General features: G+C 41.3%; 1 protein-coding gene across 1 annotated transcript; it reads right to left on the minus strand.

Annotated features, from left to right (window-relative positions):
* Positions 1 to 123: 123 nt before the first annotated feature.
* Positions 124 to 13,729, minus strand: LOC134296882 (zinc finger BED domain-containing protein 4-like). The gene is made up of 3 exons (XM_062972890.1): positions 11,200 to 13,729; positions 9,192 to 9,327; positions 124 to 2,861 (listed from the first exon to the last, which is right to left on the minus strand). The coding sequence occupies exons 1-3, from the start codon at positions 11,314 to 11,316 to the stop codon at positions 799 to 801; spliced, it is 2,316 nt and encodes a 771-aa protein (XP_062828960.1). The 5' UTR covers positions 11,317 to 13,729; the 3' UTR covers positions 124 to 798.
* Positions 13,730 to 15,419: the final 1,690 nt, after the last annotated feature.

The raw sequence follows: 15,419 nt of genomic DNA on the forward strand, positions 1-15,419 counted from the left end.
GTTTGTCTCCATGTAGAGTTGGTATGCCTAGGAAACATCGGTGACAGACAATCTGCCTTGAAAAAATTGGAAGAAGAAATAATAATAATAATAATAATAATAATAATAATAACAACAACAACAACAACAACAACAACTTTATTTTTACCCCACCACCATCTCCCTGCAGGGACTCAGGCTGGCTTACATGGGGCAAAGCCTGAACAGCATAACTGAGCAAAAACAACAACATAAATACAATTCTAAATATACAAAAGATAAAACAGTAATATGATAAAACAGGAATTTTACAACAGGAACATGGTCTGGTCTGCTTTGCTAAATTGGAGAACGGACCCATCTGCCTTGGAAACAAACATAACAGAAAGTAAGAGCTGCAGAGAGAAATGGATGTCTCTCGATCTAGGAGACGTTGCTGTTGTCAAAATCCATCTCGGGAAAATTCAAAAGGTTGGCCTTCAGGAAGACCAGTTTCTCGACCAAAAGGGGATCCAGCAAGCTCCAGTGATGGGTGACAACATCTCCCGCAATGTTAAAGACCCTTTCGCTCTGCACACTGGTGGGAGGGCAGCTGAGAAACTTGCGGGCGACGTGTGATAGATCCGGCCAAACATGGCTCTGGCCAGTCCAGTAGGCCAACGGATCGCAGGAGATAGGCTCCTGTGGCTCCTCAAAGTAACGGTTGACCGAATACTCAGCAGATTCGATCATGTGTACTTTGGCCGACAAAGATGTGCTTGCCTGTACTAATATGGCCACCATTTCCTCAAATAAAGTGCCCGCCCGTCGCTGCTGGTGCTACTGTTGGGCCGGCACCTTGGGGCGGTCGGACTCGGCACTGCCACTTGTGCTGGGGATGACGGGCATCTCTGGAGGTGTGGCGACATGGGCAATATCCCCCACCCTGGCTGTGTATGCCTCTCTCACTAGGGTTACAAGCTGCACCTTCCATGCTGGAAAGTCTTTGCGGCAGATGGTGTCCTTCAGCCGCGGATCACAGATGGCTGCCAGCATATGGACCTTGCTGCTTAGCAGCGGCTCCAGGCGTTTCCAGACAGCAAGGGTCAACTTCCTCACAATCTCCTGGACCTGGGGTGTCAGCGGCCCAGCCGGGGAGTTTAACATATCCAAACGCCTCTTCAGCCCTAAGACGAGAGGCACCACCTGGCTGAGTAGGGCTCTTGTGGTGGAAAGGGTATCAATGGTATTTTTAAAGAGCCTCAGAACGTCGACCAACTGGGAGATGGTGTCCCACTCTTGCTTGCTTGGCACCAACTGGCTTACGGGGGCAACCAGTGTCAGGGAGATGCCGTGGACCGCCTTCTGCTGCTCCACCATGCGTACCAGCATCTTGTATGTTGAATTCCAATGGGTGGAGATGTCCTGCAGCAGCATGTGCTGCGGGAGGCCTTCCAAGATCTGCCTCTCACGCAGCTCTTGGGCTGCCTTGCTGTTCTGGTGGAAATAGCCAGCGATCTTCCGACAGCGCTCTATCAACAGACTGATTTGGCCAGGGTTCTGTTCATCTGTGGCTGTGCCCTTGAAACCATCTTTAACGGTGTTGTGGAGCAAGTGGGCCATGCAGCCGACGTTGGTAAATCCGGCACTTTCCACTGCTCTTATCATATTTTTGTCGGCGTCGGTCACCATGAACCCCGTTTTCATGGCCTTGTTCCTGCGTGGCATCCACTCCCTCATCATGCTTTCGAGGCACTGGCAGATTGTTTCAGCCTTGGGGTCCTGATCTATGACCTCCATCCCAAGGAGGGCCCAACGATGTCCTGTGTCGAGGCTTCCTTCTTTCTCCCACCAATGTGCTGTTAGAGAGAGGTAGGTATGCCGTCCTCCTAAGCTCGACCAAATGTCGGAAGTGAAATGGATGTAGTCTCCCATGGTGCACTGCAACATCTTCGCAACACGTTGCTTGCAGCCCTCATACAAGTTGGGTATCACAGTTCGGGAGAAGGTGGTGCGAGAGGGGATTTTGTACCAGGGACACACTAGTTTCATCAAGCGAATGAAGCCTTCTTGCTTCACCATACGGAAGGGCTGGTGGTCAAGAACCATCATCTCTGCCACACTCTGGGTGATCTGCTGGTGGGTGGGCAGTGTGTTCCCCGTTTTCTTCCTGCCCGTGACAAAGCCGCAAACATTCAAGGTGGCCTGAGTCTGTCTCCTGCCCTCGACAGAAGGCAAAGTGGGAGTGCTTTGACTGCTGCTGCAGCGGCTGATGGCTTCTCCCCCCAAGGGAATTGTTGGGTGATGCCTCTTCATGTGGACCCTCAACCCTGTGGTGGACAGATGCTTCAAGTTTTTTCCTCTGCTGATGTAGGCACCGCAGTGCCCACAAACTGCCAAATTGGCACGCTGGGTATGTACACTGAAATGGTCCCAGAGAGAAGACTTCGGCCTTCCCAACGCTACAGCGCCCCGAGACCTTGGTATGGTAGCGGGGCTGGGGTGGGTGGGTGTTGGCAAGGCCTCCTCAGAAGGACCCTGATTGGAAGGGTCTTCCTCCTCCTCCTCACTCTCAGATGAGAGAAGAGTGGGGGTGAGGCAAACAATTTCTTGGTTGGGCCCCATCTCAAGCTCCAAGACAACAACATCATCTTCCTGCGTTAGGTTAGGGGAGGGTCTAATGTCTGCAGTTGAACAGGTGGCTGAAATACCACCTCCACCACCCACAGTTTCATGTCCCTGATGGCTGGCTGGCCCCTTCCCCTTCTTGCTGCCTTGCGAAGTACAGGCAGAGACTTGGACAGACGTCGGACCCGACCCGCTTTCACTGGAATGCGTCATGTTTTGAGCGGCAGAGAGGATTGTCGGGAACGATGGGACGTTGAGGAGGCTCTGTGGCCATACTAAAAAAACAAAACAAAACAGAAAGCAGAGATAAGGATTCAGCAGCTATGTGACATTGCTGCCGCTCCCCAGACGAAGGGAGGACAATGGACAATTGTTTTGGGAACAATGGGATGTGCAGTGCTTTAAGGAGTCTCAGGCCAAACAAAACACAACAGGCAGAGAGCTTGAACCCGGAGGATTCAGCTATGTAACGTGGCTGGGGTCCCCAGACTTAGAGGGTTTGGAAATGATGGGACATGCAGTGCCTTGAGGAGGCCAAACAAACAAACCAAGAGAAGGCCTTGCCTGAACCCAAAGGATTCAGCTATGTAATGTGGCTGGAGTCTCCAGACTTAGGGAATCCAGCTGATTTTCTTTCTGGAAATGATGGGACAGGCAGTGCTTTGAGGAGGCCAAGCAAACAAACCAACAAACAAACCAAGAGAGGGTCTTGCTTGAACCCAAAGGATTCAGCTATGTGTAACCTGGCTGGGCTCCCCAGACTTGGGGAATCCAGTTGAGAGGGTTTCTGGAAATGATGGGTCATGCAGTGCTTTGAGAGGGCCAAACAAACAAACAAACATAAAATAAGCCCTTTCCCCTCCCCTACCCAAAATACCACCAACCCTCACTTTTTCTCAAAAAATAAACGCTTATTTCTAGCTCCTTGATTTTAAAATAAGATGCACTAGATATTTAAAAGAAGCCCTTTCCCCCACCACCAACCCCTTTTTTTCTAAAAAAAAAAAATCAAGGAGATTCTTCTAGCTCCTTGATTTTAAAATAAAACGCATCAGATTTTAAAAATAAGCACTTTCCCCTCCTAACCCCCACTTTTTTCTCAAAAAATAAACGTTTCTTCTTTTACTCCTTTATTTTAGAATTTTAAAAGAAAAAACAACAACCCTCTTTCCTACTGCGCTCCAAAAAAATGCCTTTTCTTCTTTGTTAAGAATTGACTTCTTCTTTCCATGGCTGGTTGCTTCCAAAATGCTTCCTCATCTATCCGAACAAATAACGAGGCCATTAAATGAATGGGCTCCAATGCGTCGTAATCGGGGGTTAAATCCAACACGCTAATGCGCGTCGGAACTCCTTTCGCAAATCGGAATAAATACAATTTTATTCCAATTTACGACATTCCAATTAATTCACCCATGCCTACTGTTTAGCTAGCACTGCAACACCTGACATCCATCGAGAAGTAGCAGCCAGCAATAAAAGGACCAAGGCATTGACATCTCCAGCCCATTCCCTGTTCAGATATCAGCCAGCACACCAATGCCTTAAATCTAGAGATGCTTTTCTAAGATCTACAGAGATACTCGCAGGAACACTACAGCAAGCGAGAGTCCAAAAGTGATAGGCTAAAGCTCAGAACCTCAATCAGTGGCTGATGCCGGAAGAGAGAATCCCTCCTGGGCACATAGAAGACTAGGTGACTTGGAAGGCGTTGAACAGACTGCGTTCAAGCACCAGGAGATGCAGAGTCAACCATAAGAAAGGGGGCTACCAAGTGGAGTCCACGACATGCGAGTATGGAGAAGAGCAGACCACAGACCACTGACTACAATACAGTCTGACCCTGCCACATGCACAATGGAGGACCTTCTTATACCAACACCAGAGGCACTCCAAGTGGCCAGGTATTGGTCAAAGGACATTTAGTACAATGCCAAGTTTTTTTAACTTTGTGTTTTCAAATACCGTATATACTTGAAGATAAGCCAAGTTTTTTTTATCTCTGTCTGGGGGCTGAAAAGGCCTCCCCCGGCTTATAATCGGGTCAAGGTCAAGCCAGCAGCCGAGCCTTGAGGCCACAGTATGTTTTCTTCTCCTCCCAGGCTGGAGTTAATCTTATTTTTTAAGAGTGAGAGGGACAAGGAGGGAATGTTTTTAAAAGCGAAAGGAGAGTGAGTGACAGAACCTCTTGCAAGCCAGGAAGAAGAAAAAGATTGCATGGGTGGAAGGGGAAGAAAAAGAGAGACTCTTGCAAATTTGCAGGATTTATTATTATTATTAATATTATTGCAAGAACGTTTGAGTCAAAAGGGAGGGAAAGGAGAGCAACAGAAGGTGTGTATTTCTTTTTGTTCCTAAGGAAACAAAAATGGAGTGGGTTTTTTTGGGAGAGGGAGGGAAGTTTTAAAAAGCCTTTTCTGGCTACTTTTAGAGTTTGAAAGAGGGAGAAATAAAAGAGGCGGGAAAGGGGAGGAGAAAAGAGGCCAAAGTTGTTTTTAAGAGGGCTTTGCTTGCATTTCTTCCGTGGGCAAATGCATGCCTCAAAGCTTGTAAATAATATATAGATTTCCCCCTACAAATACATTAATTTAATATATGAATTTTCCCCTCATATGTTTGCAGGTCTTTGCAAATCCTATATACATATAGATATCTAGAGATTTCCATGTACCTGTATATCTGTACCTATATGTATGCATTAATTTTATATATGAATTTTCCCTCACATGTTTGCAAGTCTCTGCAAGTCCTATAAAGATATAATTCTCTATATATAGAGCAATGTATAGATAGATATATAGAGAGATAGATATTAATATAGATATAGGCCTTTTAAATATGCACACACACAGAGATGTCTAGATAGATGTAAACATAGATAAATGGGACTTGCAAATATTGCAGGAGGGAAAAGCACATATACGTATATTTAAATGTATAATTATGTATATTTTAATGTATATTCTTAATTTTATTGTAATTTTTAATCTTGATGGATTTTTAAATTTGATGTGTATGTTTATATTGTAAGCCGCCTTGAGTCCCCTGATGAGTGAGAAGGGTGGGGTAGAAGTGATGTAATAAATAAATAAATAAATAATAAATATATATAGAGAGGATTTACAAACTTTTCAGGGTGAAATGCAAATGTGAAATTAGTATATATAATTATAGAGCTATATCTAGCCCTGCATTGTTTATATAGGCATTGAATGTTTGCCTGTTACTATGTTGGAAGCCGGCCTGAGTCCCCAGGGGGAGATAGATAGAGCAGGATAATAATAATAATAATAATAATAATTATTATTATTATTATTATTATTATTATTAAACTTATATACCGCTACTCCCGGTTTGGCTCGGAGCGGTTTACAAAAATAGATTAAAACAATACTTTAAAATAACAACAAAAACAATAAAAGCAACAATAAAAGCAACAATAAAAACAGACATAGCCCCGAGTCTTTCACCCATTGAACGCTTGTCGGAAGATAATAATAATAATAATAATAATAATAATAATAATAATAATAATAATAATAAAACAACTTTATTTATACCCCGTCACCATCTCCCCAACGGGGACTCGGGGTGGCTTACATGGGGCCATGCCCAAAACCATACAATATGACAAAATATAAAACAACATATCATAACACAATTTAACAATACAATAAATAATAACATACATTACAATCCAAAATTCAGAAAAGGAAGTTGTTGTTATTGTTGTTGATGATGATAATAATAATAATAATGATGATTATAAAGTTATTGTTGATACCATATTGTTTTTGGTGACCCTACTTATGCACTTACAGAGTTAGCTTACTGTTTTTCTTTGAAACACGGTAAATATTCAAAAAACATTTACCCCACTTATGCCTCAGTTAATATAATTTTATTGGTATCTAATTTTATTTTTGAAATTTACCAGTAGCTGCTGCATTTCCCACCCTCGGCTTATACTTGAGTCAATAAGTTTTCCCAGTTTTTGTGGTAAAATTAGGTGCCTCAGCTTATATTCGGGTCGGCTTATACTTGAGTATATACGGTACATTACAACTTGTACCTTCGGTTTGCTTCTGACATGATAAATAAATAAAACAGACAAGTGTCCCTTCCCCTTCTGTGTCAGAACAGCTCTCATCTCAGCCCACTGCAATAAATCTCACGAATCAGGAATGAGGCTGATATCTCACATGTTCTTGGCATATTTTCTAGTGAAACCTGGCTATTCTTATTTTGGTCAACGATACCTTTTCAGACTCTAAGCAACATGCAAAAGGAATGTTAAATCCTCAGTGCCCACCCAAAATCTTTTGGATTACCTCTGACAACGGGATCAGGATCCAAAATGACCATAACAGATTAGAACAATCTTGGGCCCTCCCTCCAAGTGTTTTGGACTTCAACTCCCACAATTGTCACGAGATGAAAAATGAATACCGTATATACTTGAAGATAAACTGAGATTTTCAGCCCTTTTATGAGCTGAAAAAGCCTTCCCTGGCTTATAATCAGGTCAAGGTCGGCAACGTAGCCTGCAGGCTGTTGCTTGCAATATGTGATCTATTTCTCTCTTCTCCTCCCTTATCAGTGTGTTTACTTTTGCAAAGCCTCCCTCACTCTTAATCAAGGGAATGTTTTGAAAAGAGAAAGACACCCTTGCAAGTCAGGAAGAAGAAAAAAAAATATTTTCATTAATCTTATGAAAGCATTTTTGCCTGAAATATTTATTAAACTTTCCTACAAATATATATAGACATTAACCCCTTGCAAGCTTTTGCAATCTCTATGTACCTTTATATTTGTATCTATCTATATACAATAATTTTATATATGAATTTCCCCCTCATATGTTTGCAGGTCTTTGCAAATCCTTTATATATATAGATCCATGTACCTGTGTATCTGTAGCCATACATATACATTATTTTTATATATGAATTTACCCTCATATGTTTGCAAGTCTCTGCAAATCCTATATAGATATAATTATCTATATAAAGAGAGATGTCTGGATAGATATGAATATATTCTTACCTACCTATATATAGGGCTTGCAAATATTACAGGGGGGAAGTGAACACACAAATATATATAGGCCCTGTCTCGCGCTCTTGGGAAGAGGCCCCGCCCCCTCCCCAGCCCCGCCCTTTAGTCCTAAAAGGCCTCTCAGGAGAGGTATAGAGGCTCAGCCCTGTCTCGGGCTCTTGGAAGGAGGCCCCGCCCCCTTTCCTAGCTCCGCCCTCTGTGTCCCAACAAGAGCTCCAGGAGAGGTATAGATTCTCAGCCCTGTCTCAGGTTCTTGGGAAGAAGCCACGCCCACTCCTCTAGCTCCGCCCCCTGTGTGTCCTAACAGGCGCCTCAGGTGCTCAGTCCTGTCTCCGGCACTTGGGAAGAGGCCCCGCCCCTCCCCTGGCCCCGCCCTCGTGTCCTAATAGGTGCCATCACCACCCCCCTGGATCACTCCAGTGCCCACCGAGGGGTGGTAGTGCCCACTTTGGGAATCACTGGCCTAATGTCATTCTTTGTGTAAATGTTCTGCAAAAGTCCTTATGTACCCTCTCACACTGAAATTGCCATAAAAAGAACTTATGCTTTAAAAGTTATTTGTAACACAATTCCTAACAACCTACTGGCTGTTAGGAATTGTGGGTGTTGAAGTCCAAAACACCTGGAGAGAGGGCCAGAGTTTGCCCATGCCTGAACTAGATTTTGGACACAGAGCAATTGATTCAAATTGCAGCGGGAAAAAGATTTCACCAAAACATTAGGAAGAACTTCCTGATTGTAACATACCCTGTTTCCCCTAAAATAAGACATTCCCAGAAAATAAGACCTAGTAGAGGTTTTGCTGAATTGCTAAATATAAGGCCTCCCCCGAAAGTAAGACCTAGCAAAGCTTTTGTTTGGAAGCATGCCCAGTGCCTACCGAACAGAACACCAGAGCATTCAGGATCAGTAAATGTACGTACCATAGAGTGTTATACATGGAAATAATGGTAGTAACAAGAAATTCTTGATAGGATTCACAGTTTGTCTGGTTATGCTAGTTTGTGATGACAACTACTGTACAGTATACAATAAATGTTCACTTTTTTGTTCAACAATAAATGTGAATTCTTCATGGAAAAATAAGACATCCCCTGAAAATAAGACTTAGAGCATCTTTGGGAACAAAAATTAATATAAGACACTGTCTTATTTTTGGGGAAACACGGTATGTTTGGCAGTGGATTATGCTGCTACCTGGGAGTTTTTTTAAAGCAGAAGCTTGACGACCATCTGTTTGGGATGCTTTGTGTATTCCTACCTGACAGAATGAGGTTGGACTGGATGGTCCTTGGGGAACTTTTCCAACTCTGTAAGTCTGACAACTAACTCTATATCTTTTTATCTCCAAAACATGGAATTTTGTATTTTAAAAAAGGCATCGGCCAAGCTGAGGACTGGCACCGTGTGGCCCAGGAAGCATGTCCAGAGGGCATGGCAGCGCTGCCCATTTCTATACCGGCATCCGATCAGAAGAGGGACAATTATCAAGAAGATCTATTCACCCCACACAAGATACTTTCACTAAAGGCAAAAGGGATCCTTACCCAGCGAGGCCACATTCTCATAGGTCTCATATGTCTCCAGCATGACTTCCCTGTAAAGAGCCCTCTGGCTGGGATCCAGGAGGTCCCACTCCTCCTCTGTAAAATGGATGGCCACTTCGTCAAAGGAGATCAGGCGCTGAAAGGAAGGAGAAAATGGGAATTCCTCTCTAATCACAATTTACCAGCTCAGCTTTAGTATAGCTGGTAAATCCCCAGCAGTAATAAGATTTACCAACCGAAAGGTGGCCAGTTCGAAGCCCGGTCGGGGTGAGCACCTGACCGTCAAGTCCAGCTCACTGTTTACCTAAGCAGTTCGAAAACAGCTTATAAAATGTAAGTAGAGAAATTAGGTACCGCTAATTAAGCGAGGGAGATATTTTACAACACCATAAAGAACAAGACCAGAAATAATGTGATCAAAAGGAAGTCCTGATGGATCTTCATCATAGAGAATGGAGCAACACCGTGCCCTTGTGGTTGAATCCGAGCTCAATTTCCAAGACTTTCAGACAACATACAGTAGAGTCTCACTTTTCCAACACTCACTTATCCAACGTTCTGGATTATCCAACGCATTTTTGTAGTCAATGTTTTCATGCATTGTGATATTTTGGTGCTAAATTCGTAAATACAGTAATTACTACATAGCATTAATGTGTAATGAACTACTTTTTCCTGTCAAATTTGTCGTATAACATGATGTTTTGGTGCTTAATTTGTAAAAACATAACCTATTTTGATGTTTAATAGGCTTTTTCTTAATCTCTCCTTATTATCCAACATATTCACTTATCCAACGTTCTGCTGGCCCGTTTACGTTGGATAAGTGAGACTCTACTGTACCTCCTTTCTGTCTGTTCAGTTCTGTCCTGACTGTCCAAACGGCATTGAATGTTTGCTGTGTATGTGTACTGTGATTCGCCCCGAGTCCCCTTGGGGAGATAGGGCGGAATATAAAGTGTTGGTATTATTATTAATAATAATTATTATGATTATCTCTTTCATATGCTCTCTTGTACCTTCTACATCCCACTGCTTTCTTTGGAAATGCAAACGATAAAGTGAACATCTCTAATAGGACTTGATTAGTTCTTTAAAAATATCTTCACGGGATGTTTTTATAGGAGAAGAAAAGGGCCAAGTGTTGGAAATAGCAACCTTCTACAAGCCTACTTACTGGTCATTTGCTATGTATATAATGGAGATGGTTTACTATATTGTACGTATATTTTGATATGCAGCTTTCCCTTAGCTCTATGTTGTTTGAGGTTATGGGAGGGACTACAGGCCATGTGACTAGATCTGGGACTATAGACTGAGACTTCATTTTAGAAATCAGTACAGTTGAGTATACTATAGTAGTCATATTTATTTATTTATTTACAACATTTTTACCCCGCCTTTCTCACCCGAGGGGACTCAAGGCAGATACATAAGTGTACGAATAAGTCTTTTGGTATGCAACAGAAGAGAGTGTTAGTCTGTATGCAATAGAGAAGAGACTAAAACAGATTGCTTAAAGAACACTTAAATTTGTAACCAATTAGCAATGTACCTGTATGCTGAAGACATGAAGTTTTGTAAGCAAATCAACAATGTTACCTTTTAACAAAGACTACTTATTTTTGGTCTCTTGAGAGTATGATTTAAAAGCAATATATTTTATGGGAGAGTAGAGGTTCTTTTGGGCAACTGAAATAACACTTCTCAAGATCTGCTATATATTTTATGCATTGGCATATCTTTGTTCCTAACAGTTCAAAGACAAGACCAGGGATATGAGTCTAACAACCAAGAAACCTAAGTTGCCTTGCATGAATACTTGTGAATATTTACCACTAAGGAGAAGGATTGACTCAAGCGTGTTTTTAACTCTTCTTAGGAAGATCACACTTTACAAAAAGGTTATGATTATTCCAGATAGTTTGAATGCCAATTAATCTCCAAAAAGGGGTCACGCTTTCAAATGGCTATGGAGATTCTAGTTTTCCAAAAATCAAGTTCTTACTTGGTCCATTGGACATATTCTTTCAGCATCGAAAGTCAAGAGTACAGAAGGCTCAGCAGCAGCAACTTCCATTCCATCCCAAAGAAAAAACGATTCAGTTTGGGTCTCTGATGCCATTGCGCTGCCTGAAGGAGAAGGGGAAATAACAATAACAAACTGATAATAATAACTTTATTTTTTGCACCCCGTTTCTATCTCCCCGAAGGGACTCAGGGCGGCTTACTCATGGCAAAAGGCACAACAACAACAACAAGCTGACTCTCCTTGTGAAGAGGCAGCAAACATAAAGCAACACAACCCATCATCAGTACCATCATTGTTGTTGTCATCATCAACATCAAGGGTTCTCAAACTTTTAAAGTGGAGGGCCGATTCACAGTCCCTCAGACTTTTGGAGGGCCAGACTATGAAATAGTCAAAAAATAGAATTGTTGTTGTTGTGTGCCTTCAAGTCATTTCAAACGTAGGTCAATCCTAAGTCTAAAGGACAGAGGCCAGGTCAATGACCTTGGAGAGCCGCATCCAGCCCATGGGCTTTAGTTTGGGGACCCCGATCTAGGCGATCTCATAAGACCATAGGTAAGCAAAGAGACCTCCCAAGACCATCTAGATGGTCTCATAAGATCATAGGTAAGCAAAGAGACCACCAAAGACCATCTAGATGATCTCATAAGACCATAGTTAAGGAAAGGGACCCATAGAGGCCATCTAGACGGTCTCATAGGTCCATAGGTATGGAAAGTGACCTCCAAAAGCCATCTAGATGGTCTCATAAGGCCATAGCTAAGCAAAGAGACCTTCAAAGACCATCTTGACGGTCTCATAAGACCATAGTTAAGGAAAGGGACCCTCAGAGGCCATCTAGACTATCTCATAGGACCATAGGTATGGAAAGTACCCCCAAAAGCCATTTAGGTGGTCTCATAAGGCTGTAGCTAAACAAAGAGACCTTCAAAGACCATCTAGACGATCTCATAAGACCATAGTTAAGGAAGGGGACCCTCAGAGGCCATCTAGACTGTCTCATAGGTCCATAGGTATGGAAAGTGAACCCAAAAAGCCTCCAAAAGGTGGTCTCATAAGGCCATAGCTAAGCAAAGAGACCTTCAAAGACCATCTAGACGATGGTGGCTAGACCATCTAGAGCGTGGCTTGTGTTGTTGTTGTTGGGCATGTTGGCTGGCTGCGCGTTGCTGCCTAGAGAAACAGCCATGGATGTGGGCGGGAGGCAGACTGTGTTGGATAATACAGACCTGATACTGGACTTCATATCACAAAATCAAAATCACGAACACTTCCTAAGCATTTAGGACTGTGTGATGATTTCTTATTATTAACAACATTGAGGCTGTGTGGCCATCTGTCAGGGGTGCTTTGCTTGTGCTTTTGGTGCACAAAGGCAGAAGGGGTTGGACTAAAAGGCCCACAGAGGGCGGTGCTAGGGAAGGGGGCGGGGCCTCCTTCCAAGAGCCCGAGAGAGGGCTGAGCCTCTATAACTCTCCTGAGAGGCCTTTTAGGACTAAAGGGCGGGGCTAGGGGCGGGGCCTCTTCCCAAGAGCGCGAGACAGGGCTGAGAATCTATACTGCTCCTGAGGCGCTTGTTGGGAAACAGAGGGCGGGGCTAAGGAAAGGGGCGGGGCCTCCTTCCAAGAGCCTGAGATAGGGCTGAGCCTCTATACCTTTCCTGAGAGGACTTTTAGGACTAAAGGGCGGGGCTAGGGATGGGGGCGGGGCCTCTGTATACAATCCGAGGCACTTGTTAGTTCACAGGGGTGGGGTATAGAGGTCCAGCCCTGTCGGGCACTTGGGAAGAGGCCCCACCCCCTGTGTCCAGGACAGGGGTAGAAGCTCAGCCCTGTCTCAGAGCTTGTAACTCCGCCCATCCCAGTCCTGGCTGCCCATTTGTGGCCCCGCCCACCTCCCCCTCCCAGCGGTGCATCTTGGACTAGGGGAGAGGCTCAGCCCCGCCCTCTTGAGCAGGAGCCACGCCCACCCCTCTAAGCCACACCCACTTTCTAATAGAGCAGGCATGGTCCAACTTGGGCCCTCCCTCCAGGTGTTTTGGACCTAGCCCATTCCCTAAGGAGCCTGCCAGCCCCCAGGCCCATTATCCTACCCCAAGGGGGTCCTCCTCCTTCCTCGCCTCTTCCACCCACCTGCCTCTCAAAACCGAAAGCACTCTTTGCCCTTCCGGAAATGGGGAAGGGTCCAGCCTATCCTCTCCCCCCACCCCCTAAGTCACACCTCTAGGAACCCTCCCTCGCTGCTCCTTTGGGTCTTGGAGGACTCCAGGTGCAGCCACATTGAAGCTTTACCCCACTTATGTACCGCTTTAACAGCCATGGCTCAAGGCTATGGGGCCCTGGGAGTTGTAGTTTCACCAGGGCTTCAGCCTTCTCTGCCCAGGAGACCTAACTACAAAGCTTAGGATTTCATAGCATTGAGTCAAATTGCATTCAGTCACATGTGGGCTTTATTATTATTAATATTATATAAATATATTATATAATTATTATATGATATATAATTATTGTACATTATTATATTGCACTATAGTACCGTACCACAATACATATAATATGCATTGAGTTTATTGTACTATTGGTATTATATAATATATCGTATCATAAGTTTGTGGGCTTTATTATTAGTAATATTATATATAATATATAATTAATATACATTATTATATTGCACTATAGTATCATACCACACCACATATAATATGCCATGAGTTTATTGTACTATTAGTATTATATAATATATTTATCATAAGTTTGTGAGCTTTATTATTATTAATATTATATATAATATATAATTATTATATTTATACTATTAGTATTATATTGCACTATAGTATCGTACCACAATAGATATAATATGCCATGAGTTTATTATACTATTAGTATTATATTGCACTATAGTATCGTACCACAATAGATATAATATGCCATGAGTTTATTATACTATTAGTATTATATTGCACTATAGTATCGTACCACAATAGATATAATATGCCATGAGTTTATTGTACTATTAATATTATATAATATATTGTATCATAAGTTTGTGGGCTTTATTATTAGTAATATTATATATAATATATAATTATTATACATTATTATATTGCACTATAGTATCGTACCACAATACATATAATATGCCATGAGTTTATTATACTATTAGTATTATATTGCACTATAGTATCATACAACAATAAATATAATATGCCATGAGTTTATTGTACTATTAGTATTATATAATATATTGTATCATAAGTTTGTGGGCTTTATTATTAGTAATATTATATATAATATATATAGTTATTATATTGCACTATAGTATCGTACCACAATACATATAATATGCATTGAGTTTATTGTACTATAGGTATTATATAATATATTGTATCATAAGTTTGTGGGCTTTATTATTAGTAATATTATACATTATTATATTGCACTATAGTATCATACAATACATATAATATGCCATAAGTTTATTATATTATTAGTATTATATAATATATTGTATCATAAGTTTGTGGGCTTTATTATTAGTAATATTATATATAAAATATAATTAATATACATTATTATATTGCACTATAGTATCGTACCACAATACATATAATATGCCATCAGTTTATTATACTATTAGTATTATATAATATATTGTATCATAAGTTTGTGGGCTTTATTATTAGTAATATTATATATAATATATAATTATTATATTTATACTATTAGTATTATATTGCACTATAGTATCATACCACAATACATATAATATGCCATGAGTTTATTATATTATTAGTATTATATAATATATTGTATCATAAGTTTGTGGGCTTTATTATTAGTAATATTATACATTATTATATTGCACTATAGTATCATACAATACATATAATATGCCATGAGTTTATTATACTATTAGTATTACATAATACTAACCATAAGTTTGTGGGCTTTATTATTAGTAATATTATATATAATATATAATTATTATACATTATTATATTTACTATAGTATCGTACCACAATACATATAATATGGCATGAGTTTATTGTACTATTAGTATTATATAATATATTGTATCATAAGTTTGTGGGCTTTATTATTAGTAATATTATATATAATATATAATTATTATATTGCACTATGGTATCATACCACAATACATATAATATGCCATCAATTTATTGTACTATTATACA

This window comes from Anolis carolinensis, chromosome 2 (genome assembly GCF_035594765.1).
Source record: "Anolis carolinensis isolate JA03-04 chromosome 2, rAnoCar3.1.pri, whole genome shotgun sequence".
Classification (NCBI taxonomy): Eukaryota; Metazoa; Chordata; class Lepidosauria; order Squamata; family Dactyloidae; genus Anolis; species Anolis carolinensis.